At 52.2% G+C, this 27,211-nt stretch overlaps 2 protein-coding genes across 7 annotated transcripts in view; one reads left to right on the top strand and one right to left on the bottom strand.

The window, feature by feature from the left end:
- The window catches only part of ANKS1A (ankyrin repeat and sterile alpha motif domain containing 1A), a 113,917-nt gene extending 93,396 nt beyond the window's left edge, over positions 1–20,521 (top strand). For 4 of the 6 annotated variants that reach the window (XM_037410118.1, XM_037410116.1, XM_037410115.1 and 1 more), the window contains 10 exons: positions 6,259–6,357; positions 6,740–6,892; positions 7,051–7,158; positions 9,921–10,085; positions 10,449–10,574; positions 10,728–10,799; positions 11,214–11,300; positions 11,670–11,807; positions 12,498–12,668; positions 14,212–20,521. In XM_037410118.1, the coding sequence (XP_037266015.1) occupies positions 6,259–6,357; positions 6,740–6,892; positions 7,051–7,158; positions 9,921–10,085; positions 10,449–10,574; positions 10,728–10,799; positions 11,214–11,300; positions 11,670–11,807; positions 12,498–12,668; positions 14,212–14,331 (1,239 nt within the window). In that variant the 3' untranslated portion in view covers positions 14,332–20,521. Of the gene's footprint in view, positions 1–6,258; positions 6,358–6,739; positions 6,893–7,050; positions 7,159–9,920; positions 10,086–10,448; positions 10,575–10,727; positions 10,800–11,213; positions 11,301–11,669; positions 11,808–12,497; positions 12,669–13,396; positions 13,496–14,211 lie in introns of all 6 variants that reach the window. The other 2 variants (XM_037410117.1, XM_037410114.1) reach the window with 2 other exon arrangements.
- Positions 18,783–26,531, bottom strand: TCP11 (t-complex 11). The gene is given in 6 exon segments (XM_037410119.1): positions 18,783–22,269; positions 23,836–23,996; positions 24,437–24,621; positions 24,931–25,151; positions 25,816–25,952; positions 26,333–26,531. Coding segments are annotated over 6 exon segments (1,095 nt in total). The 5' UTR covers positions 26,488–26,531; the 3' UTR covers positions 18,783–22,033.
- Between the last annotated feature and the right edge of the window lie 680 nt (positions 26,532–27,211).

Genomic DNA, 27,211 nt, shown 5'->3' with positions numbered 1-27,211 from the left:
AGAAAAAAGGAAAAACAAAAAAAAAAACCAACCAAAAAAGCAAACCCAAGCCAAGCAAAAAAAAGAAAAAAGGAAAAACAAAAAAAAAAACCAACCAAAAAAAGCAAACCCAAGCCAAGCAAAAAAAAAAAAAAAAAAAGAAAACAAAAAAAAAAAACCAACCAAAAAAGCAAACCCAAGCCAAGCAAAAAAAAGAAAAAAGGAAAAACAAAAAAAAAACCAACCAAAAAAGCAAACCCAAGCCAAGCAAAAAAAAGAAAAAAGGAAAAACAAAAAAAAAACCAACCAAAAAAGCAAACCCAAGCCAAGCAAAAAAAAGAAAAAAGGAAAAACAAAAAAAAAACCAACCAAAAAAGCAAACCCAAGCCAAGCAAAAAAAAGAAAAAAGGAAAAAACAAAAAAAAAAACCAACCAAAAAAGCAACCCAAGCCAGCAAAAAAAAAGAAAAAAAGGAAAAACAAAAAAAAAAAACCACCAAAAAGCAAACCCAAGCCAAGCAAAAAAAGAAAAAAGGAAAAACAAAAAAAAAACCAAAAAGCAAACCCAGCAGCAAAAAAAAAGAAAAAAAACAAAAAAAAAAGGCAAAACAAAAGAAAAAAAAACCACCAAAAAAAAGCAACCCAGCCAGAGCCAAAAAAAGAAAAAAGAAAACAAAAAAAAAAAACCAACCAAAAAAGCAACCCAAGCCAACAAAAAAAAGAAAAAGGAAAAACAAAAAAACCAACCAAAAAGCAACCCCAACCAAGCAAAAAAGAAAAAAAGGAAAAACAAAAAAACCAACCAAAAAAAACCCAAGCCAAGCAAAAAAAAAAAAAGAAAAACAAAAAAAAAAACCAACCAAAAAAGCAAACCCAAGCCAAGCAAAAAAAAGAAAAAAGGAAAAACAAAAAAAAAACCAACCAAAAAAGCAAACCCAAGCCAAGCAAAAAAAAGAAAAAAGGAAAAACAAAAAAAAACCCTGATAACAATTAAACAAAAACCTGTATTGGGATATTGTTTAAAAATCAAAATGAACTGCCCTTAGAGCAATTTTTCTGAAATTTTGCGTCCCGGTGTCAAGGCCACCTCCCTGTGCGCAGCCCTTTGTAACGAAGGGGCTTCGTTGCATCTCAGCGATGAACGCCCTGTTCCCTTTCCCCCTGCGAGCTGCTGGGTGAGGACATGGCTGCCATCATCCCTCCTTGGTCCAGCAACGCAGCGGCTCTTGACTGGTCTGGGGACAGCTGGGAAGGCTGGGGCTGGTGATGAGGAGCCGGCAAGATGTGCCGGGAGAGGCAGGGAAGGGTGAGAGCCACAGCAGACTCCAGCTGGGTCTTGGTGCCTGGGGGCTCTCCTTGCTGAGGGGGCTTTTTGTGCGATATTGTTAGCTGCTGGTTAAGCAGAGAGGGGGGTTTGCAGGCGCTGGAGCCCGAGGAGGGGGGTTTGCAGGTGCCGGAGCCTGAGCAGAGAGGGGGGTTTGCAGGCACAGGAGCCCGAGGAGGGGGGTTTGCAGGTGCCAGAGCCTGAGCAGAGAGGTGGGTTTGCAGGCGCCGGAGCCTGAGCAGAGAGGTGGGTTTGCAGGAGCCGGAGCCTGAGCAGAGAGGTGGGTTTGCAGGCGCCAGAGCCCGAGGAGGGGGGGTTTGCAGGTGCCAGAGCCCGAGCAGAGAGGGGGGTTTGCAGGCGCCAGAGCCCGAGCAGAGAGGTGGGTTTGCAGGCGCCGGAGCCTGAGCAGAGAGGTGGGTTTGCAGGTGCCAGAGCCTGAGCAGAGAGGTGGGTTTGCAGGCGCCAGAGCCTGAGCAGAGAGGGGGGTTTGCAGGTGCCAGAGCCTGAGCAGAGAGGTGGGTTTGCAGGAGCCGGAGCCTGAGCAGAGAGGGGGGTTTGCAGGCGCCAGAGCCCGAGCAGAGAGGTGGGTTTGCAGGCGCCGGAGCCTGAGGAGGGGGGTTTGCAGGCGCCGGAGCCTGAGCAGAGAGGGGGGTTTGCAGGCGCCGGAGCCTGAGCAGAGAGGTGGGTTTGCAGGCGCCGGAGCCTGAGCAGAGAGGGGGGTTTGCAGGCGCCAGAGCCTGAGCAGAGAGGGGGGTTTGCAGGCACAGGAGCCCGAGGAGGGGGGTTTGCAGGAGCCGGAACCTGAGCAGAGAGGTGGGTTTGCAGGCGCCGGAGCCTGAGCAGAGAGGTGGGTTTGCAGGTGCCAGAGCCTGAGCAGAGAGGTGGGTTTGCAGGAGCCGGAGCCCGAGCAGAGAGGTGGGTTTGCAGGCGCCGGAGCCTGAGGAGGGGGGTTTGCAGGCGCCGGAGCCTGAGCAGAGAGGGGGGTTTGCAGGCGCCGGAGCCTGAGCAGAGAGGTGGGTTTGCAGGCGCCGGAGCCCGAGCAGAGAGGTGGGTTTGCAGGCACAGGAGCCCGAGGAGGGGGGTTTGCAGGCGCCAGAGCCTGAGCAGAGAGGGGGGTTTGCAGGCACAGGAGCCCGAGGAGGGGGGTTTGCAGGAGCCGGAACCTGAGCAGAGAGGTGGGTTTGCAGGCGCCGGAGCCCAGGGAGGTGGGTTTGCAGGCGCAGGAGCCTGAGCAGAGAACAGGAGCAAAACCACAGCAGTGGCTGTGCTGGAGGAGCGTGGCTCGGAGGCAGGTGGCCGCAAGCATCTCTGCCCCTTGGCTTTTGTCTGAACGGCGTGTTAAACGCGAAGAGGTTTAAAGTCGAGTTTAAACAGCTCATCTGTTCAGTTGGCAGAGGTTAAAAGATCCTCCAGTATTGCCTTTAATTATCTATTTTAGTGGCAGATTATTTTCTTTCATAGGAGATGAAATCTGGATGGGTTTAAAGGGCGTTCCTCTGAGCGGAGGCTCCTGCACCGTAGGCTGTGATGATTTCTTCGGAGCTGCTACGCTTTGTCTATCCTCGTTAAGTATCCTGAGAACGCAGACTGGCACTGAGGGAATTGAATGTGACACATCAAAATAAGGAGTGTTGGAGAAAGCTGTAGGCTTTACAGTCTTTAACTAGCTGGTATCCTTGCTACAGAGCAAGCAATTTTCCTGGACTTTGAGATGCTAAAAGTGGGAGAACACCTATTGCCTTGCCTTGGGCCGTGTTAGCATAAACCGGGCGTCCTGGGGGAGCGTGAGCTGCCAGCCCTGTGCTGCTGCTTCGGGAGCGTGGCTGCGTTAGCCCGGCGTGGCTGTGCTCAAGTGGCTTAGCCCCACAAAGGCTCAATATTGGAAAATAAGCGTGAGGAAAAAACGTAAACAGGATCAGCAGGCTTGTTTGGTTTTTCTATGTGAAAATTACCCATCACCATTATCGCAGCTCGTTTGGCTGCCAAGCGTCCTTGCCGGCCCGGCTGGCGCGTGCAGGGTTTGCGGTGAGCCGTGCCCTCGGTGGCATCCTGCAGCTCTGGCACCCGGCTCTGCGCAGAGGACCTGGGCAGGTCGGGGGAGCAGAGAGGGTTGGGGTGTCAGCAACTGCAGGTTTCAGGTACCCAAGGGGTGAGGTTAACCTGCTGCAGGGACTTCGGTGAGTCAGTCCCTTCCTGCGCTTCCCTTCGCCCAGGCAGGGCGGTAATGCTTTGCTCTCCAGGCTTACAGGAGAAATCCCATTACTTGCTCTAGCCCTCTTCTGTCCGTTGAAAATAGCCCTTTAAAAGCCATCTCCCTGTGGGAGACGAATTCCTTGCACATTTGATGCCCCCTAAGGACCTTCTGGCAAGCCCTGCAGCAGAGCTGTGGCATGCAGAACCGCTGGTGCCAGGTAAGGTGCGTGTCGTGTCGGGGGACTTAAGCTGCCTCTAATCCTTTCGCTCTTCCCGAGCTGAGCCCACAATCTCCCGCTGCTACAGGAATGCGCATTAAATGTGGCTCTTTGGCTTAAAACTTGTGAACAAGAAAGGGGAGGGATGTTTTCATTTTTTTTCCCTGGGATCATGCTGCTAACAACCCAGAGTGATCACTGCCTCTGACAGCATGGCCTCTCTCCACTTTGCTCACGTAGGGGGTTTGCTCTCGATGCAATGGAGCCTTCTGCTGCTCCTGCACCGAACGGGCACCCTCAGAGCCTTCAACCCACAAAAAGCCTTTTTTTTTTTTGGTGCAAATTCAGGGGTGTACAGACCGGCTTCTATGACATGGTGACACCCTTGTGCAGAGCTTTGTGTGTAGCATTGCCACTTGGGTGAGACCCAGGGGTTTCACACAGCTTTGCCTGCGGGACGTGGGGTGCAACCCAAGGAAGGCAAGGCAGGTATCGGTGTGGCCCTGTCCCCTGCAGAGCTGCCACCCACCCACGGTGCCATCTCCAGCAGTGGCAGCAGCTCTTTCCAGCTGGCAGCGGGCTGTGGCACTGCAGACAATGCTGCAGCCTGTTGTTATAAACTGACCTTTTGGGAAAACAGGGAGCAAACCATCCTAACCGGCTGCGGGCTCTTTAGTCCCTGCTCTTTCTGCTGTTTAAATAACTCGTAGACAAACGCTTTTGTACTGCAGCTGTCTGCTCCAGATCTGCAGTCTCAGTCCTGGCGCAGCCTGCCAGGAATCGAGGGCGTCAGGCATCCCTGCCAGGGGAGGATGGAGGCGAGGAGCCTCCGCCTCGGTGCTGTGGGTGCCGACGGCCGCGGAGCATCGGCAGCGCCCTGCTTGGCTGCCACTCGCTGCTTTAATTTGCCACTGTCATTTGCTAAATAATTGTTTCCCTGCAGTCTGCTCTCTGAGGGCAGCTCTCCCAGCGACTTGGGCATCTCTTACCTATAGCGTTAATTCCGTGTTTCTCTGAACACTTATCCCTGCAGTCAAGGGGAAGAGCAGCATTCAGGGCGGAGAGCCGTGCGGCATCCTACCCGGCAGTTATCCCACCAGGCCATGGAAGCGCTGGGAGCGATGCTGCCAGGCTCGGTGCTGTCATAGAGCAGGCACAAACTGAGCAAGTCAGGAGCAAAGCGGACGCTGGCACCGCTGGGAGCGAGCCGGCCGGCTGCAGGACTGGCGTCTGGCTCCATGCAATGCACCGGTGACTCGCACAACGCCGTTGCCGGAGGTGACCTCACCCCACAGGCTGCCCGGCAAGTCCCTGGGCTGGTCCAGGAGCATCTGAGAGCAGAAGGGGCAGCAGGAAGGGCTGTTCCCCTTCCTCTGCCCCGGCAGGAGCCAGCGCCGCCCCATGGGCCGTGCTTGGGTGAGCTGGCCGCTTTGTTAGCGCACTCACATTAGGCTGTTGTGTTTAAAGCAGGTAGCACTTAGCAAAACGTATGTGCTGAAATACTGCAGAGGGTGCGGGGTAGGGAGGAACAGAAAACATTTGCTGTCTTTTTGAAGAGGAGACTTGGCCGTCTTCCCCTCGCCTTTCCCTCCTGGAGCCCTGGCCGGTCAGCCTACTGTTCCTGCAGCCTGTGTGCCCCTGCAGCAGCAGCGTGTTGCCTGACAGGCAGTTTTAATTAGGTTTCTTTTCTAAAACCAAAATGTGGAACAGCGAAGTGCTGTCAGCTCAGACCTTCAAGCTGTGACTCTCCTGAGAGCAGCGGGAGGCAGGTCTGGGGAGGGGGTCCGGGCTGGAGCGGAAGCCCTGGCTCCAACAGCAGCGGGGCTCTTCCAGCCATGGGGAGACGTGCCCGGCCTTCCCACTGAGCGATGCCCAGGTACAGGGGGCAGGGATGCAGGCTGGGGGGGGTGTGCTTCTGGGGGGGTTGAAGCCCCTGTGCTCTGCGTGCGTCCGCTCTTGCTCCACAGGGAAAAGCAGGGGAGAAAAAGGGCTTTAACAGAGCAGTGTGCGGCGGCCAGAGCATCTGTGCCGGAGCAGGGTGGGCTGCCTCCCTGCGCGGGGGACAAGTCTGACCTTTGCTGGGTCGCCTGCTGTCATGGAAAGAAATTCAGGTTTGGCTGTGGCTGTGGAGAAAGGCTGAGCAGAGCTGAGCGCCCCGTGTCAGGCACCACGCGTGGAGCGGGGCTGGGGTTTGCTTGGGCGTTGGCACGCAGCGGTTGCGCCTGTGCATCCAGCGGGAAGGGTGCGGTGAGCGATGACCTGAAATCCATCGGACCTCAGGAAGAGGACGTGGCAGAGCAGGAGGGAGGGGGTGGCAGTGCTCTGCCCCACCGATGCCACATGTGCTGCGGCCCCTCTCATGTCAGCCCTCTCGGTGCCTGAGGTTGATACATGGGGCAGAGCTGCCTCCCTTGGGAGCCTTCCTCGTCCTCCTCCTCCTGCGGGGACGTGCTGGGAGGTGAGGTCAGGAGTGGCGCATCATCCCCACTCCTGCTGTGGCTCCTGTTACCCTCTGCTCCCATGTTGCTCCTTCCTGTCCCCGCAGGGCTGTAATGTCATGGAAGACCAGGACCTTCGGGACATCGGGATCGGTGACCCGCAGCACCGTCGGAAGCTCCTGCAGGCTGCTCGCTCCCTCCCGAAGGTCAGCACCGACACCTCTCTCTTGAAGCGGGGACGAGGCATTGCCCAGCACGGCTGTGGAAGCACAGGAGGCAAAAGCCATTCCCTGCGGCTCCAGCCACAGAGGGGTCACAGGGACTGTGGGGAGGGTTTGGGGAGTAGCAGGGAGGAGGAGGAGGAGGAGATCTGTCCACCAAACTATGTGGATGGGATGACTGTGCTGGGGAGAGGGTGGCTATCCCTCCTGCCAGTCTTGATCCCAAGTGATTCCCTGTTTATACAGGGAATATTTTACTCTCAAGCTGCCAGCATGATGATGGCCTTTAAACCGATTTTAATTGACGCTGTGTGCCTTGAGATCCCAGCCCCCTGGGGCTTTTAACCCCTTTCTTGTGCTTTTACAGTTGAAACCCCTGGGCTGTGATGGGAACAGCCAGCCTTCGGTTCCCGCATGGCTCGACTCTTTGGGGCTGCAGGATTACATTCAGTCCTTCCTCTCGAGTGGCTACAGCTCTATTGACACTGTGAAAAACCTCTGGGAGCTCGAAATAGTAAACGTGAGTATCGCCCTTCCCTTGCCGTGGCAGCGAGGTCCTGCAGTTCCCTCCGGGACTGTGACTTGCAGCGAGTGGTGTTAAACGGGAGCAGCGCTCTGGGAGAGGGGAGGCTTTGCTCCGTGCCGAGGGCTTACGGTGACCGCGGTCTCTTCCTGCAGGTGTTGAAAGTGAATCTGCTGGGCCATCGGAAGAGGATCATCGCCTCCCTGGCAGACAGGCCGTATGAGGAGCCACCGGCAAAGCCCCCGCGGTTCTCGCAGCTAAGAGTGAGTCCCTGGTTGTTCCCTCCCTGGCTGAGCCGTCGGTGCGGAGCGCGCTCGGCAGCGGCCAGGGTGCACTCTTCTACCCTGGCTCTCCTTCACTGCCCTCCTTCTCTTTCAAAGAACTAAGCTGGAGTCTGTCAGGAATAATTGTCCCCTTCCTGATTAGCAGCTATCACCTCTGGGGGACTCGGAGAGCTGTAGAGGATGTTTAGTGACAGCTGGGGTGGGTGTCCAGACTCAGAGAGGGAAGCACAGTCAGCCTTACTCTGCTGCTTTCTGCCTAGCAAAATCAATAAAAAGGGGGAAAAACCACCCTAAAATGTCAATACTTAAGTTAAACCTCCTTTGAAAGTAAGTATTGAGAGTAACAAGCATAGAGTCATCTTTGAAAATTGTATTGCTTTTTACAAAAAGGAAAGGGTAAAACCGAAATGGCTTGTTTCTTATTAAAACAAATCGATCTGACTTGGAAGCTGGGGTTACTCCTTGTTCTCAGATCCTTGGTGGTTTGGGAAGAAAGTTCTTGAAGCGTTGAGGCAACTGCACATCTGGCTGTGCGGAGGAGGGAGTGTTTTGTGTTAAACAGTTCCCACAGATGCACCTTGGCTGCTGCTGGGGATGATGCAGAGCCCAGTACTCCCACTCCAAGCGTGGTCAAGCAGAACTTGGGAAATGTAACAGCCAGGCTGGCTCTGACTTGGCCAGAGCACCTGGAGCGCTTGGGCAGAGTGAAAACAAATTACAAATTTGCCATTCTACTGCAGAGATTCTGCTGCGGCCGGGCCCTGCAACAGCAAATGTCACTGTTGGGACAGACACACTCTAGCTGAAAGGGTGGATGAGTTTACCAACCCTTAGCTTTCTTCTTTGTGGGTCCGTCTTCTTGTGCAAAAGAAAGCTGAAGTGTGCAAACACATCAGTGCTGGGAGAAATCTTAATGTGGCCGGTTGTATCCATGCAGCTTTTCACCTTATCAGCTCCGGTGGTGTGTGAGTATCCAGCAGATACTCACACAGGCATGATCCTGCTACTGAACGGAGTGGGGGAGGGTCATATTCAGCTCTTGCAGGTCAGATTCTGGATGCCTGCCCCGTGGGAGACATCAGGTAGCTCCTTGGGCTCAGGTGCCTCCATGTGAGGTTGGTGCCTGCACTGAGTGGGTAGCAGGGTGCTACTCCCAGCTCTGTGCCCTGCACCGACGGGGAGCACTGCACTGACGTGCTCCCCCTGCTTTGCTGGCCAGATGTAGGGCGGCCTTCCCACAGGCGGGAGGGTGACACGGCTCAGCTGGTGAGATGGGATGCAGCTGGGACCTGCTGCCGTGATTGCACCGGGTGAGAGTCGGGAATGTGCCTCCCTGGGCTGGCTGGGCTTCACGAGAGCTGCTCTCGCTGCCAAATAGCGCTGGGCACGATCCATGGATGCTGGTGTTTCGCCGTAGGATTAGCAGCCTCTGGACGTCAGGCCTTTCCTCATTGGGGCAGCTGTAGCGTTCGTCATCCTTCCCGAAAAATGATGTTTGAGCTGAGTTTGGCAAACCCTGTTGAGCTTGCAGTGAAGCTGTGAGCTCGGGAGCAGGGTAGCATGTTCAGGAGGACACACACGCACGTCATGCAGCTTCCTCCTGGTGTTTGCACATCAGGTTCCTGCAGCAGGAATTGGGAGTGACTGGAGTTTCCCCGTCCCAAACATCTGGTCCTTGCCCTGCTGCAGAGCTCTTCCCCCCTTGCCTCGGATCCCCAAGGCTTTTCAACCAAAACAGCCTTAGCTGAAGCGAGTTGGGCTGCTGTGCCCTGCTTGCTCACACTGGACTTTTTAGGAACTGGGGTTCAGGTGTAAAAAAAGAGAGGATTCATGCTGGTGCTGCACTGGGAGTGCTCAGGAGCCAGGAGGGTGTCACATACAAACCCTGCACCTTCGTCCTGCTGCTCAGCCGCTCCCTTTTCAGACAACAAAAGCCCAGACGAGCAGCAGCCAGCTGAAGATCTGCACTTCTCTGAAATGTCCTCTTGAGACCGATGAGACTGAAGGCAGGGTTGTTGGGAAGGCGGGGGCGGGGGGTGGGGAGCAGAGAGGAGTCCTTTGGTGTAGCATCAACTGATTGATATGCTGGACGGGGAGGCTGTGTAAGAGAATGGGCCATTTGCAGCATTTCCTGGTGCTACAGCTGGTGCCATCCAGCGCCTGGCTCCGGCGTGGGGAGCGGAAGGACGTCAATGGCAAATTAAGCAAGTCCGTTGAATGGGACTAATGCGTGGTGCAGCTGTGAGCATCCCGCATTGTCTGCCGGGCTGGCTGGCACGTACAGGCAGGGGATCTTGCCTGCAGTGAGAGCCAGGCTGTCAGGCATCTGGGCTGGGCTCTCGCTGGGCTCCCAGGCTTTTCTCCTGGGGTGCTTGGTCGTCAGCGGCTTTTCAGTGCTTTGCTTAGTGCTTGAGTGGAGCCTGTTCCTCTGTGAACAGCCTGCCCGCTGCTCCGTGTGTCTCCTGCCCTTCTGGGATGAGCTCAGGGGAGGCGTGCTCAGCAGAAGGGGCTGCGTACCTGCCTGAAACCATCCTGGAGCAAAGCGGGGGTATCAGGCCGAAAATAAATGGTGTAATCGGTGACACTGAGCTCGCAGGAGCCTGCAGAGCAGGAACTGACCCCATTAACGCTGCTCATCGCACCCTGTGAATTTGTCACATTGCACTGCGAAGGGGAGCGAGGGGTGGGCATGGCTGCAGCATGGCCTGACCGGGATGGTCTCTGCTGTCTGCTTGTTTCAGTGCCAGGACTTGATGTCCCAGACATCGTCGCCCCTGAGCCAGAACGACTCCTGCACGGGCAGATCTGCCGATCTCCTGCTGCCCTCCGGGGACACCGGGAAGAGGCAACATGACCGTGGCACCGAGGTTGCTCCTTACTCCAGAGCTGAGCGCTACAAAGCACAGGTCAGTGGGTGCTTTTGTGTGTCCTGGAGGTCCCTCTCTGCAGCTCAGAGCAGGCTCCTGCCTCCCTGCAGCCAGCGAGGGGCTGGGATGATGCATGGAGAGCCCAGGAGCTGGCCAGGCACAGCATCCCTCAGGCTTTAGAGCCAGCAGCTCCTGGGTCCCTCCATCGCACTGTGGAAATGGGTGACTCACTTCCATCAGCTCCAGCACCTTCACCCACCACGTGCAGCCCCCTCCCAGCTCCTGGGGGATTTGGCCATTGCGAAACCTCAGTTGTATCAACCCAAAGAACCCTCCTGAGACCTGTGTTTCAACCCAGGCTGGACCTGTTCTGGCTTCACATCCACCTTTCTTCCCTGCCAGGAGGACCGTCGGGAGTCAAAGCTGACCCTGCGCCCCCCCAGCCTGGCTGCCCCCTACGCCCCAGTCCAAAACTGGCAGCACCAGCCGGAGAAGCTCATCTTCGAGTCCTGCGGGTACGAGGCCAACGTAAGTAGCTTTTGGCTTGTGGGGGTGCTGAGGAGGAGGAGGCTCTGGGGTCAGGTCCTTGCATGGAGTTGATGCTCACGGGGCCGTGGCATCGTCTTGGCTCGGCAGAGTTTCCTGCCCGCGGCCTTTGACGTCTCTCCCTCTTCCAAACAGTACTTGGGCTCCATGCTGATCAAAGATCTCCGAGGGACCGAGTCTACGCAGGACGCCTGTGCCAAGATGAGGGTACGGAGGCCGCAGGGACAGGGGGGATTCGCTCGCAGCCTGTGGTGGATGGTGCGGAGAGGGGAAAGGGGGGGTCTCGGTGAAGCTGTGGTTCCCCAAACCCTGCAGGCTGCCTGTGTGCAGAGCAGGGGCCCAGACCCGCTGCAGGCTGTGCCGCTCGCTGGGGCATTGCCCCTCCCCAGCGCTTCTCCCCATAGCCGGAGGGTCTGTGCCGTGGAGAGGGGGTGTTTTCACTGCAGAAAGGGGTGCTGCCTGGCCCCTGTCCCTTCCCATCTGCTCCCACCAGGAGCAAGCTCTCCTTGGTCCAAGACCCCAAAGCCTGCCTTTGTGGGGGTCTCTGGGGTGGGCTGGGGCAGTGGTGAAGAAAGAAGCATTTATTCACAACTGGTCACTTGACTATTCTTGTTTCTGAAGAAATCCACGGAGCATATGAAGAAGATCCCGACCATAATACTGTCCATCACGTACAAAGGGGTGAAGTTCATCGACGCTTCTAACAAGGTAAGCTTCAGATGCCTCAGAGCCGGTGTCTAGAGGGACAGGACCTGCAATGCCACCTGCCTGCGGGGCTGCAGGTGACGTGTAGTGGCTCCAGAAGCCACAGCTAATCCTGAGGAGCTGTGGGAGCGCCCTGAGGTGGCGATGGTTACCTGAGTCCCAAAGCCTTAGCAGACTGGCTGCGTGTGGACCATGTTACCATTTATTCCTGCCCCGGGGGGGAGCTAGGACTGGTGGGGCTGGGAGACTCCCCCTCCCTCCCAGTACCTGCTTTGCTCCCTGCTCCCAGTATGCGCTTGCCACAACCACCGTGTGCCAGGTGTATCTGCCATCCCCAGAAGGGTGACAGGTGCTTGTGGTTGACCCCGGCAGAATGTCATTGCTGAGCACGAGATCCGCAACATCTCCTGCGCTGCTCAGGACCCCGAGGATCTCTGCACATTTGCCTACATCACCAAGGACCTGCAGACCAGCCACCACTACTGCCACGTCTTCAGCACCGTGGATGTGGTGAGTGGGTTACAGCATCCCATCTCCCAGCATGCTGCGATCCTTTGCAGTCCACTTATTTCATCGCTCGGCTTCGCTGGCGAGTTGTAGACCAGGATCTGGTCCGTTCTAGGGCTCTTCTACCCATTTCCACACTAAAATAATCCTTTCAGAGTCCTGGCTCAAAACACTTTTACTGTGGACCTCTGTCGACAAAAAGACTTCATTACTGCAGTCTCCAGTGCCGAATAAAGCAGGGCAGGAGTTTTTCCCTCCTGGGGAATATGCCGTGAACAAAAACCTAATACGCTCTCAGTTATGTTGAGCGTAATAGGCTGATTTAACAGCCTTTTAATTCACTGAGAGAGTGGAGGCATAATTTGCTTTTATTCTTGGGCAGAATCAGCTGTATAAGATGCATCGCCTTTTTCTCTTTACAAAGCAAAACGCTGCTAAACTGCGATGCTTGCGGGGCTGTACCAGCTCGCAGGTGGTGCTGGCGACCAGGGCTGTGCGAGTGTGGAGGCAGCTCGGTGCCGCTCCCCTGCAGGGCAGGAGCTCAGCAGCTCTGCCAGGGGTATAGCAGGATGAGACCTGCTAATGGGAAGGTGATGGGCTGTGCAGAGGTCTGCGTCTCTGGAGCAAGCTGCTGCGCAGAGCGAGGTAGCTTGTATGCACCTAACGATTTTGTTTTCTGTGTTCTCTCTGAAGAACCTGACGTACGAGATCATCCTCACGTTGGGGCAGGCGTTCGAGGTCGCCTACCAGCTGGCCCTCCAAGCCCAGAGAGCAAAGCCTCTCGGTGCTGGAGCAGGAGAAATGATTGAAACAAAATCTTCCAAACCGGTGCCTAAACCGCGAGCCGGCATGAGGAAATCTGCAGTACGTATGTGTGGGCCGGGGGCGATTTGCGTGGGCTAAGCTGGGATTTCTCCTTGGGCACCACACGCTTAAACCTCCGTCTTGGTGGTGGGGGGAGCCCAGAGGTGGACAAGGTGCCGGTAGCTTCGGGCGCCGCTGATGCTGCGGTGTCCATACAAGGTGCCGGTAGCTTTGGGCGCCGCTGATGCTGCGGTGTCCGTACAAGGTGCCGGTAGCTTTGGGCACCGCTGATGCTGCGGTGTCCGTACAAGGTGCCGGTAGCTTCGGGCGCCGCTGATGCTGCGGTGTCCGTACAAGGTGCCGGTAGCTTCGGGCACCGCTGATGCTGCGGTGTCCGTACAAGGTGCCGGTAGCTTCGGGCGCCGCTGATGCTGCGGTGTCCGTACAAGGTGCCGGTAGCTTTGGGCACCGCTGATGCTGCGGTGTCCGTGGTGCTGTGAGCAGTCCCACTGTGGTGCTGGGGCTTTCCTGGGCAGGATGAGGGCAAGCAGAGGTGGAAATAGCCTGGGTGGGATGGGGCTTGAGCGCCCTGCTGGGTCCAGCACCGCTTCCAGGTGCAAACCCTGCAGAGCCACGGTGAGATCAGTAGGTAACCTGCAGCACGGGGGTGCCCCTGTAGCCCAAACCAGCCAGGACTGGAGCTGCTGAGGAGCAGGGACTGCTGCGTAAGCCATTGCCTTCCTTTAATGTCTCCTTTTGTCTGTGTTCTGCTTGCTCCCCCCGCTCAGGTGCCGCTCCCTCCCGACACTCGCTGTTGTTACTGTCACACCTGTACAACACACCGCCCCTCCTACCTGCCGCTGCAGTCTGTTAGTCCCGGAGCTAAGGTCTTTACCCTTCTTCCTGCCATCTTCCATCACGAACCGCCCCGGGCTGCCCCAGCTGCCCCCGGCCCGCCTGCCTCCCTGCTTCCCATGTCTCCTGCTGTGGTCCCGTGTCCTGCCTCGCTGCTGTCTTCCCTCCGTGCTTGTTCCAGGGCCATGCCGTGGCCTCAGATGAACCCCAGGGATAAACCATTCCCATCTGCCCCGGCTGATGTAGAGTGGCAGCTCTCAACTAACTGCATCGCTCTTTCTGGTGTTGTTAACCTTCCTGTAGGATCCTGATTTTAGGAGGACAAGATGAAAGAGCCATGCTTGGTCGGGAGAGTAAATCACGTGGGAGCTCTCTGGCCAGGAGCTGTCTCCCTCTCTCTCCCTCTGCCTCTTTTTTTTTTATTATTATTTTTTTATAGTGCCATCTTTATAGTGCTCAATTTTTCACGCTTCTTTGTGAGATGAAGTGAAGCTGTCACTAACGTTAGTAGGGGCTTGCAGGCCTGACGCAGGGAGTCACCTCAGGGTGCTGGGTTGAGCCTGATGTGGTTAGACACGCTGTAGCCGTGGAGGACTCAAACGCCTCCCCGGCGAGAGCCGCTTCCCCGCACACGTTTTGGGGCTGGGCATTAGGCAGAGCAGCAGCCTCTCCGTGTTTCGAATCCCCGCTCGTTCTGTCCCAGAAGCACCGGTGACCTAACACGACCTTTTCTCTCCTTATTTCCTAGCTGGAGCCCCCTGAAGTGGACCAAGATTCCCAGTCTCATGCCAGTGTCTCCTGGGTCGTGGACCCCAAACAGGACTCCAAGCGGACCCTCAGCACTAAGTATGAGACCACTATCTTCTAAAGCAAACACACCCCGTGTCCACCTAGTCTAACCGTGCCTTTGCGATCTGATCTGTCTGCTGTTCTAAACTCCCTCTTCCTCCGGCTGCTCGCACTGAGCCCCGTGTAGGCACTACGTCAGAGGCAGCAGCACTTAGGAGACTGTAGACTTACACGGCTTTTGTACCTGATCACTACTGAACACTGTGAATTCTCCTTACTCGGAAACAAGGGTAACAGGCTGTTAGATACCTGTGAGGCGGGAGGTGCAGAGGGATGCAGGCTGGGGGAATCGGAGATGTGGATCCAGGAAGCCGCCTGCTGTTTTCACGTCTTTCCCCTCGCTCTGGCACTGTGAATCCCTGGGGCGACGTGACACTCCCCAGGCCTTTTTTTTTTTTTCTATTTCACCTTCTTATCCTTGGACTGATGGAGACCTCTTGTCTCTGCGGTGCACGCACTCCCTCCTCCTAGATCCTCTTCTTCCCGACTGAGCCACGGCTGCGTACTGTTCCAGTGAACTCACCCCTCTTCCTACCTGCCGTTCGAATCGACACTAACCACTGTGATGCTGTCTGCAAATAACACGCGGTCACTAGATTTCCTCACGGGGACCCTGGCCCACCGTCTCTCCCCTCGAAGCCTGGAGCGGAAAACCTGCTCCGATGGGAGCGCTGCTTTGGGCTGGATGTGATCCTGCCCGCTGGGAGCTCTGTCCCCTCTCAGAGGGGAGGTGTGGGTTTGGTTGCATGCATTTCAGCCTCTTGTAGGATGTTTCTCTCCCCGGAGTCCTTCTGTTTACACTCGCCAAACTTCCCATGAGCTACAGGCGTAGTTCTCGCTTGGCAGATTGCTAAGAGGTTAAGCTTGCAAAGGCACACGTTGGTAGCCCCGTGTTGGGAAGGTGTTTGCGAGGGGCTGGGTGCTGCGCTGGTAGAGGTCTGATGAAGCAGACGGAGCTCTGTGGTGTTCGGCAGCCTTGCTGCAGTTGTACTTTTTTTGCCGAAGGGAGAAATGTGATTGAAATCAGTCTGCTGCCAAGCTCAGAGCTTGTTTTCAACCGACAGACCATTGCACGATGAGGGCTATAGGGATCTTGAAACATCTGTCGCCTCCTGTCCTTGAGAGCGAGGATTTCACTTAGAGATGGCCCCGCGTCAGTGGGCACCTCAGTCTTTTCTGACTGCCTCTCAAGTGCACGTGCTTTTCCTCTGGGAAAACGTCCCCATTTCTGTGTATCTCAGTCAGAGCAGCTTTGAATCCCAGAATATGGCTGGGAATCATTTGCATGAGATGGCAGAGCACTTGTCACAGGTCAGAGCAGAGCTGGAACAGGTCTGGGAAGCATGGACAGCCACTCTGAGCCGTCAGTGGCCCCACCCCTGGTTCCTTTGCTGAGATGAAACTGAGGAGGAGGATCTGATGATCAAACAGCGCTGGGAGGCAGCACTGCTGCCCTGCTGCTGCTTCTCCCGGACTTGCTGTGTGTCCAGGCAGTGTCATCGCTCTTCACCTCAGTTTCCCCCTGTATGGGATGGGGACCTACTTACCTACCTCTTGGGGGTGTGAGGCTCGCTCCGTTTGCAGAGCGCTTTTAAGACCCTTTAGCGAAAGGCGCCACGACCTCCTCACCATGGCAGCAGACCTCCGGCGCTCAGCCTCGCTCCCCGGGCAGGTGAAGGTCCTGACTCTCAGCAGAGCTGCGTTTTGGACCCCGACCAGCTCCTCGCGGCAGCGGCTGTCGCACCTTTCCCCGGAGAGGGCTGAGCAGATGGGGCAGCGGGAGGGGGGCTGCACCGAACTCACTCGTGTGCACCTTGATGTGCATTTAGCGAAACCCCCTGGGCAGCCTGGTTTTGGAGAGCTGGGGGTGACTGTGGCTCTGTGCTGGATGGCTGTGAAGAAAGGCAGGCGGCAGCTGCCTGCTCAGCTCTGCGTGACGTGTCTGGGTGGGCATCTTAGAGTAAATGGAGAAGAGGGTGCACAGGGATCTCCAGTAAAGCTCTGTTTCCAAATTAGCTTTTAGAATTTACCCCAAATCCCCCTTCACAATCACCAGTTGGCATCGGTGGGGAGAGGTCAGAAGAGCGGCCCTGTGTTATTTATTTGCATGTGGTATTAGGGGCTGAAAGCAGCTTGTCCAAGTTTTGATGGGGCTTTAGAGCTGTTGCCTCAAAGTTTCCATTCCCCCTGCCTTGCGGTGAAATCCGATGTTTCAAAATCTTTATTTAGCTCTTTCTCAGGAATGAGTTTGATCTCCCAGGTCATTCGTGGCTTCATGGCACTGTGCGGCATACTGACTTCAAAATAAAGGCTAGGCTGGTCAGAACCTGGGTGAGGGGACTGAAAGGGTTGTCTTGTCTTAAAGCAAAAAAAAAAAAAATCAAACAACAAAGGAAAGCTCAGCCTAGTAGGAATTTATATATTTCATATGCTGTTGGAGCCCCTTATCGCAGAGCCGGTGCTCCTGTCCCTGAAGACGCCCAGAGCAGAGGTCGCGCTGCAGTTGCGGTGCTGTGCCATGCTGCCAGCCGAAGTGTGGCCGCGGAACGGTGCCGTGTCGGAGGTGCTCCGAGGGTTGGGGTGGGGTTGGGGTTGGAGTCAATCAGCATTTCCTGTAAGAGTGTCCAGGCCGTTCGGTATCCCTCAAAGAGAAACGGAGTCAATGGTAGCGGTGGTAGTGAGCGCAGTTTCTACGTGTGTTTACCACGCGGTTGCCCACGCATACACCTGACTTTAGAGGGGCTGAGCTGTTGCATCTCCCCCTGCTTTCGGCCGGGGAGGGCGAGTTCCTCAGCACCTCCTAAAAGCGGGTCACTGGAGCATGTGCCTTTCAAAGGGTGACCATCCAAACCCGGCTGGGATCACAGGCAGCCCTGCCTAAACCACAACGCTTCCGCTGTGTGTCCGTAACCCTCACAGTTGTGTCTCATCTGGCCTTATGCCTCCTCTTTCCCGGCTCTTGTTTTTGTATGACTTGGAAATCATTCATTCCATTATCTTCCTTTCTGTTTGCCTCTGCAAAGCTGATCTCCGGGCAGCTGTCTCCTACCACGGAAATGTAGTAACGGGGCAGAGACCTAAGAAGCAGTGGCCTGCTGACACGAAGATCATCTCCATCCGGCACTGGTGTCTGCCTCGGAGTGGGTGCTTGGCTGCTCAGTGAGGGCTCCCAAAGCAGAGGGGGGAAAGGGATCCTGCCCCCCCACTGAGAAAAGCAGCTCTTCCCATTTCTAGCAAAGGAAAGTTGAGACTTCCGAGGCCGAGAGCGATGGCACCTTTTCTGGTTTGAGACAAATGTCTTTTGACCCCTTTCTTTTTTTAACGTGCGAAATGATACCAAGCAAATCCAGTTCACAGTTTAAATGTAGCACTGCAGTTATTTTGGTGAGGAAAAAAATATATATATATATCTCTCCGTATTTACTGAGAATCCTCGCAGTCTGGCAAGGAGTACAGTAGAAAGTCTTAGCAGTGGGAGTGGTGTGTGCATCTCTTAACGGTACTTAAATTTGCTTCAACTCTGGGTGAACAGTAGAGAACGCCAAATTCTTGGAAATAACTTCCTCCAGTGTGAGAAGCCTTGCAGGGTAAGTCCGCATCCTTCGTTTTCCAAGCTACTCCACACTTTTCTAGCAAATGGAAATAACTTAAGGAAAAGAGTCTGCAAAGGATCTTTCACCCCAGAGTGGTTGTGGCCAAGTATGACCGATGGTACAAAGCTTGCTTCCCCTACAGAGAACTGTTGCGTTGCAATACTTGACATTTCTATGGCAAGGACACAATTTCTTCCCATTTACGCACTGAATATCTGGAGACAACTCCCTTCTCCAGCCTCTCGTGCACCTGTCTTGTTTTTAAATGCAGTTATGCCCTGAAGGGTTGGGTGGTTGTTCGTTTTGGTTTTTTTTTTTTTAAAAAAAAAAATTATATTCAGTTGTCATTTAGCACTTTTTTGATACTAGCTCATTATTTAATTAGTGCAGAATTAGTTGCAGAAGATTAACAAATACGGAGTTAAATTTGGGGCATTACACTGAAACAGTCTGTACGCGAGGATAAATCATATCAACCTGAGGATGGCTTGGCCCCCATCTAGGTCCGGTATCCCCAGATACCACCTCAAAGGTGCTGTGGGCTGATTTTTCTTTTGAATTGCCAGAGTATTTAACAGTAGTTTTGGCTGTGACTGATGTGTTTTCACAGTCCTGTTCCCCTCAAGGGAGAGGTGTTAAAATGGTTGTGATTTTAATTCTTCAGATGCAGAAATGTAGCGCAGCACGTTACAATCTCGACAGGCGTTGTAATGGTTGGGGCTGTGGTACCCTGCTGCTTTACTAGAGTGATACGCCCGAAAAATTCCTGTTTAACTCCGGTTGCTGCTGTATGTCCGGATTTCATTTAGTCTCTCCAGCCAGTGAGGCTGGGGGAGAAATGAACCATAATCCCAAGGGCATAGACCTGTAAATGATTAGGAGGGGGAAGCGGAGATTATTTTTTTTTTTTAAGTTGATGAATTTAGGAAACCTAACATTCCTTGTTATGCATATGTTGCAATTCATACTGGTGTAAGTGTAAATATTTGGTGTGTCGGCAACAAGTCTTTTTGGAGAGATTGCAAATTGAACCTCTGCTTGGGAGGAGGGACACCTTTCTGTTCTTGATGCATGAGCTTTTTGAAGGTTGGCTTGGAGGTGACATGGTGATGAAGACTCCAATCTTCAGGGGACTGGGCTTGGTGACCCTGGTGGTCCTTTCCAGTCCTGCGCGTAGTCCGATGGTTGTCTTTAGTGATCCAACAGTTCTTTAGCCAGATACTCTTCTCTCTGCCTTCATAGACAAAGCAGTTGTTTTGGCAGTGCATCTCCCCTTTCATTTCAGTGGGTTTTCCCAAGGTACTCCCGTGCTGGAGGCTGATCCTGGACCGTGCCAGTCACCGACTCCCGGCCGTCTGTTAACCCAGCCATTGCACAGTATTCTGGCTCTTCCTCCCTACAGGGTTTCGTGGTATCTGGAGGAAAGTGCTCAAAATTTCTGGTGCTGATTATGACTTTGAATCAAAATGCATCTGCTGTATTACCTGCCCGGGAAAAGGTGGTGCTGCCCTGGGCCTTGTTGCCCTTTTTAAGGACAGATTGTATTTTACAGACTTTGGTTAGTGCATGGCATGAGTCCAGGCTGAGAACTCAAGATAGGTAAACCAAGACGCAGAGTTGTTGTCTTTTTTATATATATAGGAGGGGATGATTTGTTTTTTCTCAAATTGAAGCTGCTTTATCCTTTTTAATTTTGTATTTACAACAAAACAAAACGCAACTCATCTTTGCTGTCAGCTGTCTTTGAACTTGCTTTGGGATTGCTCTTTTTAGAAGAAATTATGCAACTTTTGCGGGGTACATGCCTGTCTCCCTCCCAGGGAGAAGACAGAGCACCTTCTAGGATGTACCTCTAGTGAAAATTTGTACCTTCACGAGGCTGCTGAGACACAGGCCAGATGCCAAATAGTCCCTCCGCACACACCCAGCCCTGTGTGCAGCTGAAGTGGAGGCAAGGACTTTAACGCTCCTTCCACCCCACTTCAGAAATTTATAGCAGCAGAATTTCCCCTGGCTTTCCTCTGCTCACATCATCTCCATGCAAAAAATATCTTTATTTTAGAGCAAGCACGGTGTTTGCAACGCTGTCTTGTTGCAAAAGGTCTCCCTTTTAGGTCTCATATTGGCATTAATTACTGCAGTTTTATTTCTTTCTTTTCTTTCTTTTTTTTTTTTTTTTTCCCCAAAAGAAAGTAACTGTGCTGCTTTTGCAAAGTCAATCTAGCTCAAACACTTTTCTTACCCATGGAAGAATAACCTGAGATTCCCTAACAGGGCAGAGAACAGTCAAGTTCAGTTTGCAATGTAGACATTTTTGCTAATTGTGATGTATGGCAGTGGGACTGATTTGTAATACAAATGTTATTTAATCTGTCTGTATTTTGATACTTGAATTTCCTTTTATTTCCTGTATATACAATTGTTAATCTGTTCAAAATTTGTCTGAATTTTAAACATCTTGTGGTACCAAACATAACCAATCTGTGCAACAACATAGACTGACCTCACGACAACAAGGCGAGATTGTAAATATTCCTGGGCTTCCAGCAGTCGTTTTGTTGTTTTCATAATTGTACAACTTAGAACAGACTGAATTAATAAACAAACTTAGACACACATTTGCTCCGTGATGTCGGTGTTAGACTGAAGTCTCCTGGTCACGTGTGTTAAAGGAAAGCTGTTCTCATCCTCGTCGAACAGCCCTGACCTGTGAAGGTAAGAGAAAAGGGGTGAGGCAGGGCAGGTTTGTGGTGTTGAGGTAGCTCAGTCTAGCGCTGTACCTGCCCTGCTCCGCTTCGTAAATCCAAGGAACAAGAAAACACGGGAGCGTTGCGCAGAGACGATGTGCTGCGGCTGTGGAGGGGAGCACAGGAGGCGGATGAGCTGGGAGCTGTCGCAGGGTGGTTCTTTGGCTGCAGAATGGGGGGTTGTGCAGGTGCTGAGTAGTCACTTTGGTTGAACTGTGCTTTTTGCAGTTAGTCATAATGACTCCAAATACTGATGATTATTTTGAGAAAAACTAATTGATGCATAAAAACGCATCCACATAGGACAGTTTGTGGAAGGGACCATAAAAACCATCTAATTCCCACCCCCTGCCATGGGCAGGGACACCTGGCACCAGCCCAAGTTGCTCTGAGCCCCGTCCAGCCTGGCCTTGAGCTCTGCCAGGGATGGGGCACCCACAGCTGCTCTGGGCACCCTGTGCCAGCGCCTCGCTGCCCTCGCAGTAAAGAATTTCTTCCTAATATCTAATCTACCCTCTATACATCCTCTGTAACATTCTGTTAAAGATGGCTCTACCTATAGTACAGCAGTCTCCAACCGCTTTGTGTATGCTTTCTGTGCGACAGTGAGAAAAGCTCATTTTTACCCCCACCAACATCCACTGGGGACTGTCGGGACCCCAGTTTACTAACGATAAACGCTAAAATCACTTCTCTGTAGCACAGCAGCAAGCGGTTTCATGTTACAACTGTAACAGTTTGGGCAGCCACTGTACATGGTATTCACCCAGCAAAGACTTTTGACTTGCCAAGAAGTAGGACATTTTCATTATGTAAAATTAGAGCAAGAAATCCAGACATTTAAATACAGGTTAAAGTTCAGATTTTCATGTCAAGTATAATCTGGCTGATGTAAAATACTAAATACACCAGGGGTTGCTAAATTTATACCATATGTTCCATTTCTAATAATTCAATAAGTCAGGTTTTCAAGCTAACATTGAAATATATTGAGCCGTTTTAATGATTTGAAATACCATGTGGCTTTATCAAATGCAAACAGCGTCCCTGGGCTGTGACTAACATTTCAGCAAAGTAGGTTACAGGCCCATGGCAGAATTAACACCTTGAATTAAGAAAAGCTTAAGCTGCACTGCAGTTTTATGAGCTCCGCATCCCATTGCCTTCCCCACCAAATAGTGGCAGGGGGGGTTTTGGGGAGGAAAAAAAAAAAGCTACCTCGTGTAGTTGAGAGGTTTATTCAGATAGTGACATGCCAAATCACTTCCCAGTAGCAACGCTGGTCCCTGTGGATTTATCTGATTGATTTTTACAAGCTGAGGCATGATTTGAGAAACTTGGAGCATGCGTTCCACCCCTGCCCGGTACGCAGTGAAGATGATCAGTAAGAATCTGCCATCCCTCCATCTGAGTCTGCTGCTGCATCTGGGAAAAGCGCCCTGAGAAATGCCGAGTAGAAAGGTCGGAACACCTGCCTGTTGTGCATGACGCTTCCAAACCTGTGCCCAACTTCCAGCAGCTCTTCCTGAATGGGATCAAGGCCCTTTGGGAAATCTTTCTGAGAATTCTGTCCATCAGGGGAAATGAAGAGGTCAAGGAAGGAATGAATCCGCTGCTCTGTAGGGAGCAAAAGTATGAAAACAAGTAAGTCGGCAATCAACCTTTGCACAGAAAGGTTTCCTCACACAGTCAAGAGCGGATCTGAGGACAGCGTGTTGCGGCATGCCCTGGATGGATTTGGGGACACAGTGGAATAACATATTCCTTTTCCAAATACTGAGCAGATGAAACAGCACCCAGCACAGGAACTGAGGTGAAACTGTGGGACACAAGGAGTACTCGAGCATCAGGTGTACTCGCCTTGTTTCCCCTTTGTCCTGGGTAGCTGCTTCTAACGATGGCTGTGGCTGGGGTACTGGGCTGGAGGACGGATGTCAAACCTCATGTCAAAGTGGAGCAGGTCAACAGTAAAGTTGACCTTTCAACTCCGTGAAAAGTTTTTGTACTGCATTGAAGCATCAAGCCTCTTGGAAGCGTAATGGAATACAGAACTTCAGAGCCTGGGATTTATCTTGCCTGCCACAGCAGTGTTTTGAAATTGAAAGCAATGAAGAAGCCTTTCTGAGGAACACAACACAGAGCTGAGATTCAGCTACCTGGCTGCTTCACGCTTTCTTGCACTTGAAGTGAGTATGTGGGAAATGTTGATAGTGGCCAAGAGTGCAGGCAAGACACAGGCTTGATTTTTAGACACGGAGTGGGGGGAAGGCTGTCTAGTTCTGCAGCTTCTAATGCTACACCGTCGGTGAGTCACTGCCATCACACACTGCCCAGCTTGTAGTTTATCGAGGTTTGGTTTAGGCTATTAATTCAGCCTTCTGAACTACAGCAAAACAAAACAGCCTGCTCTGACATGGAAAGAATAAAACCAAATAAACAGTGTGGTGGTGTCCACACGGGCTGGGAAGGATACTTAACTAGATGAAGCAGTGGGCAGGAAGAACCTCACCTTATTTTCATAGCTGATAAAAGCTAGTCTTCCATGTGGAAATAATCTTTCCTGTAGCATACTTGCTGCCTGTGGCACTGCAATCTGATGCGGAGTTAGCATTCAGAGTACTAACAAAAGGTCAAAATAACCAGCTCTTATCCAAACCATTTGAATAAATATTTTGATGGAGCAGCATTATAGGGCAGCTGGTTAGCCGAATACCAAGCAGTGCACTCTCTAGGGATAAATATTATTTAAAGATCTTAGCATGGTGCTTTACTACAGCCAGTGATTAAGCTCTCACCCTGCATCCTAACCTGAAGATTGCAACACTACCTAGGAACAGAGCTTGCACTTGGGCCTGTTTAGTTTTTAGCAAGGATGGGAGGATTCAAGAGCTGCTTCAAAGCAATTACTGTTTGGGAGCTTTTCAGGGTGGAACAGGAAAATCAAGGCAGTTTCTAAACCTAGCTTCCCTGACCCTCCTCTCCGGTGCAGACGACGCGGAGGGGCCAGGCACAGCACTCGGCTCACACCCTGAAGCAGAAGTTCTGCTCAGCGCAGGGAGTTTGCTTTGCTAGTGCCCATCCTAGACCTGTCTGGCACGCTCCAGGGTCATTAGCCTAAACCTAAGTTGTGGCCTACGAGCACAAAGTGGCTTTCAAGGTCAAGTTGGGCAAACAGAGACTCACCAATGACGTGCCGGACTGCGTTGCCCTTCCCTGCAATGTTTTTTATCTGGGCTTTCAGGAAAGCACATTTCTCAGTGGTAAAAGCAGAGGAACCCAGCTGTGAGAGTATGCCGACTTCCTGGAGCACTTGGTTGCTGGTATCTTCTAAAGCTTCTTCATACCTAAATCATACACAGGTACATGCGCTCTGGCCACAGCTCGCATTGGGTGGGGAAGGGGTCTCGCAAGCACAGAGGGAAGTTGCTCCCCATGCCTGTGGAGTGTCGTCACAGGCAGCTAGTGCAGGACAACCGACATTCAGCCAGAGCTCTGCTGAACTAAGCTTCCCTTCCCGACACTTTGGCAAGCAGTAGGCTACCCTGCAGCTGACCCATGAAACAGTGATCAGCACTATTAATTTTCCCCTCTAATTAAGAAGGGACTATTGCTTAACTCCCAACTAGAAATGCTGGCTGGCATCCTCCACTCCTTGCATTGGACCTGGCTGCTGTTTGGTTCTCAGATCCTCTTCCACTCCTGGGGGAGATTCCTGCTGCTCATCCCACAACCAGCCTCTGCCTGCAGACTCACTCTTCCCCTTCTGGAAAAGAAAGTAACCCGCCTGGTACAAGACAGCCCTTCCAGGAGGACCTTTGTTACCTGTTTCAGCCTAGCTACAAACCCAGGTGAGCCACATAAGGTGCTTCCACAGATGCCAGTGGTCACTAGCTGGACTGCAGCTATGACGGTAAGCAGATTCACCTGTACGTGTACTTCCTGCAGTCGAGCCTGATCCATAAGCAATGTCTGCAAACAGAAATCAAATCAGCCTGTGGATGTAGAAGCAGCAGCTGTGATAACTCAGCAGATCTCAAGCCATGGAGCAGGGCTGTAACATCCCCACGAAGCAGAAGGCAGCTGCCTGGCAGCAGGGAGGTTTAGTTTTGTGAAAAATCCAATTTGTTTCACATAGGGAACAACCACACACAGTGACTCATGGCGCAGAGGGGACAGAGTCTGGCCAGTTCTTTCTATAGAAGACGCAGAACCAGCACACTTGTTCATTTCGTATATCTTTATGGAAAAGCTATAAAGCTATCCAAGCACTTCTCCTGCCTCAGGGTATTGCTCTCGCCCAGGCTCCCGGCAAAGCACATTCATGTATCCTCGATTTAGCACGGACATGAGACTTGGCCCAGTTGTGCTGCTGCTGGCTGCCCCTGCTGAGTGTGCGGCAGGTGAGCCACTGACTGCGGAGTGGGGTGGCAGCTGCGAAGAGGACGCAAACGCTTCTGCTGCTGCTTTGCACAGTCATGCTCTTGTGCGATCCAGGGTATCTGCAGTAGGGTAACAAGAACAGATGTTTGTAAGGACAGACTCAGGTTAAGTCAGTAAGAAGCAGGTATGCTATACTGCAGGCTGAAGGCGATGTGCATTTGGAAGGCGTAACACCATCGCTAACACACAGTATTAATGTCCTGTTGCCAGGGCACAAGGTTACGCTACCGAGACTGGTATCCAGAGAACGTTATATTGGATATATTGGATTTCAGTCTCCAAGAAGCACATTTAATGGAGTCTGCTGAAGGAGAGAGGCAGTCAGAGAGAAATCCGCTACAGCCTCGCAAAAAAAAAAAGAGATCTCTACATCAAATGCAAGTTTTCCTTTTTAAATATGCCTCCTAACAGCATTTTGCTCATTCCTCTGAGGATCTCAAAACACTTTAAACTCATGAGAACTTACAGTTCCTCCTGAGAAAGCTGTTAGCTCTGTCTTACGCATGCAGAAACTGAAGCACAGTAACTCACTCCTTTTCTGCAAGGTATGTTAGTGAAAAGCCTTGAGGAAGGGACCCAGGAGCCCTCCAGCTTTTAGAGGCATTTCTCTCATCTGTTACTGAGCATGTGATGAAAGCATTGGCTTTGGAATATTCCGGTTCCCTTTTACTGCTTTAACAGCTCTTGCAGAAGTAGCAGTTCTCCTGTTCCCTACCAACTTACTAGGCAGCTTATCCAAGAGTTCCCGGAATTTCTTCTGTTCATACTGGATGGTGTGGTCTTGCAAGTGGGTGTGGAGGATCTGGATGGTGAAATTCAGCATATCCATTCTCATCAGGCCAAACACGCGGAAGATCTCCCTGGAATAAGACACAGTGAATTGAAGGTTTAATACTGCAGTAAATGCTGTAACTGGGGCCATTTTAGAATGCTGAGAAAGGGGAATTCAGACCCTCTGACTTGATTCCATTTTCTCACAGAAGGTTGTTCAGTCTGATTGGAGTGGCCCCTAAAAAAATTGTAGATAAAATAGATTTACTTCACGAAAGACTCATACTGTCTAAATTGCAGCTAGGCAACAGGAGCATGTCTACACTGGAAAAAATAAGGAAGTTGTAGGCCAGAATGCACGAAAGGGTCCCTGGGCCATAATTCCAAGGCAGTTTTCTCTTAACCCAGTGTTTTATTGTTGAAAGTTTTGCCAGTCTATGCAGACCAAGGCAGAGTCAGCATCACCCACCTTAGAAGCTAAGCTGGGTCTATGAGGCTTTGCAACCTTCGTACTTCTTCATCTCGAATGGGCGCACACAGCCTTGCCATGGTGCCAAGGACATACGTGGTGAGGCCATGGATATCCAGAGCTCCGTGCTCAGCCTCCTGTCTAATCAGCTCCATGTCCAAGGCCTCTTCAATCTGGCTTCGCAGTCAGTTGTGCCATGGCAGCAGAAACGATAGCAGGGCCTGCCCAGAGAAGCAGCAGCAGCCTATTTGTTCCAGGAATTTGACAGCTCTCCAGAGCTGCTCAACAGGAATTGAGGTTGGCCTTGTATTGAGACTAAGCTAACTACTCAGTACACAAATTCTGGGGCACACAATCGCTGTAAGGGAATGCTTGACTCTAATGATGTACTTCAGGATGTCTGGCTACTGTTTCAAATCTTGCAAAACCTCCTTTACCATCACGCTTGAAAGGAGGGAGATCTGTGACTTGAGTCTAATCTGAAAGCATAGACTGAAAAAGCAAACTACAAACTATACACAGCTTCATGCCCTGCTGAGAACATGTGTCTTTTAGTGCTAAACCATGTTGTTATTTGCTACATTGTACACTTAAACAGTAGATACAGCTCCTCATATACCTGAAGAGGTGTCTTTGTATAGAGAATTGCAGTAGTTTGTTTGGCAGACACTATACCAGGAACAGCCGATGGCTGTTCCTGTAACCAACAGTTCAAACAAAAGCCTTCCATCCTTTTGGTGTAGATTATGTGTTTTAAAGACCTGGGACCTGAGAACGAGTTTCCTTCTCAGACAGGTTTTAGAAGGTGCAGTTGTGCAATTTGTGTCTCCCTATAAACTAAAGGGAGCCTGCTTTCTCCTCCCTCTTACGCATGTTCAC

The sequence above is a fragment of the Falco rusticolus genome, chromosome 17, assembly GCF_015220075.1.
Source record: "Falco rusticolus isolate bFalRus1 chromosome 17, bFalRus1.pri, whole genome shotgun sequence".
Lineage (NCBI taxonomy): Eukaryota > Metazoa > Chordata > Aves > Falconiformes > Falconidae > Falco > Falco rusticolus.
This window is presented reverse-complemented; position numbering and strand designations above follow the sequence as displayed.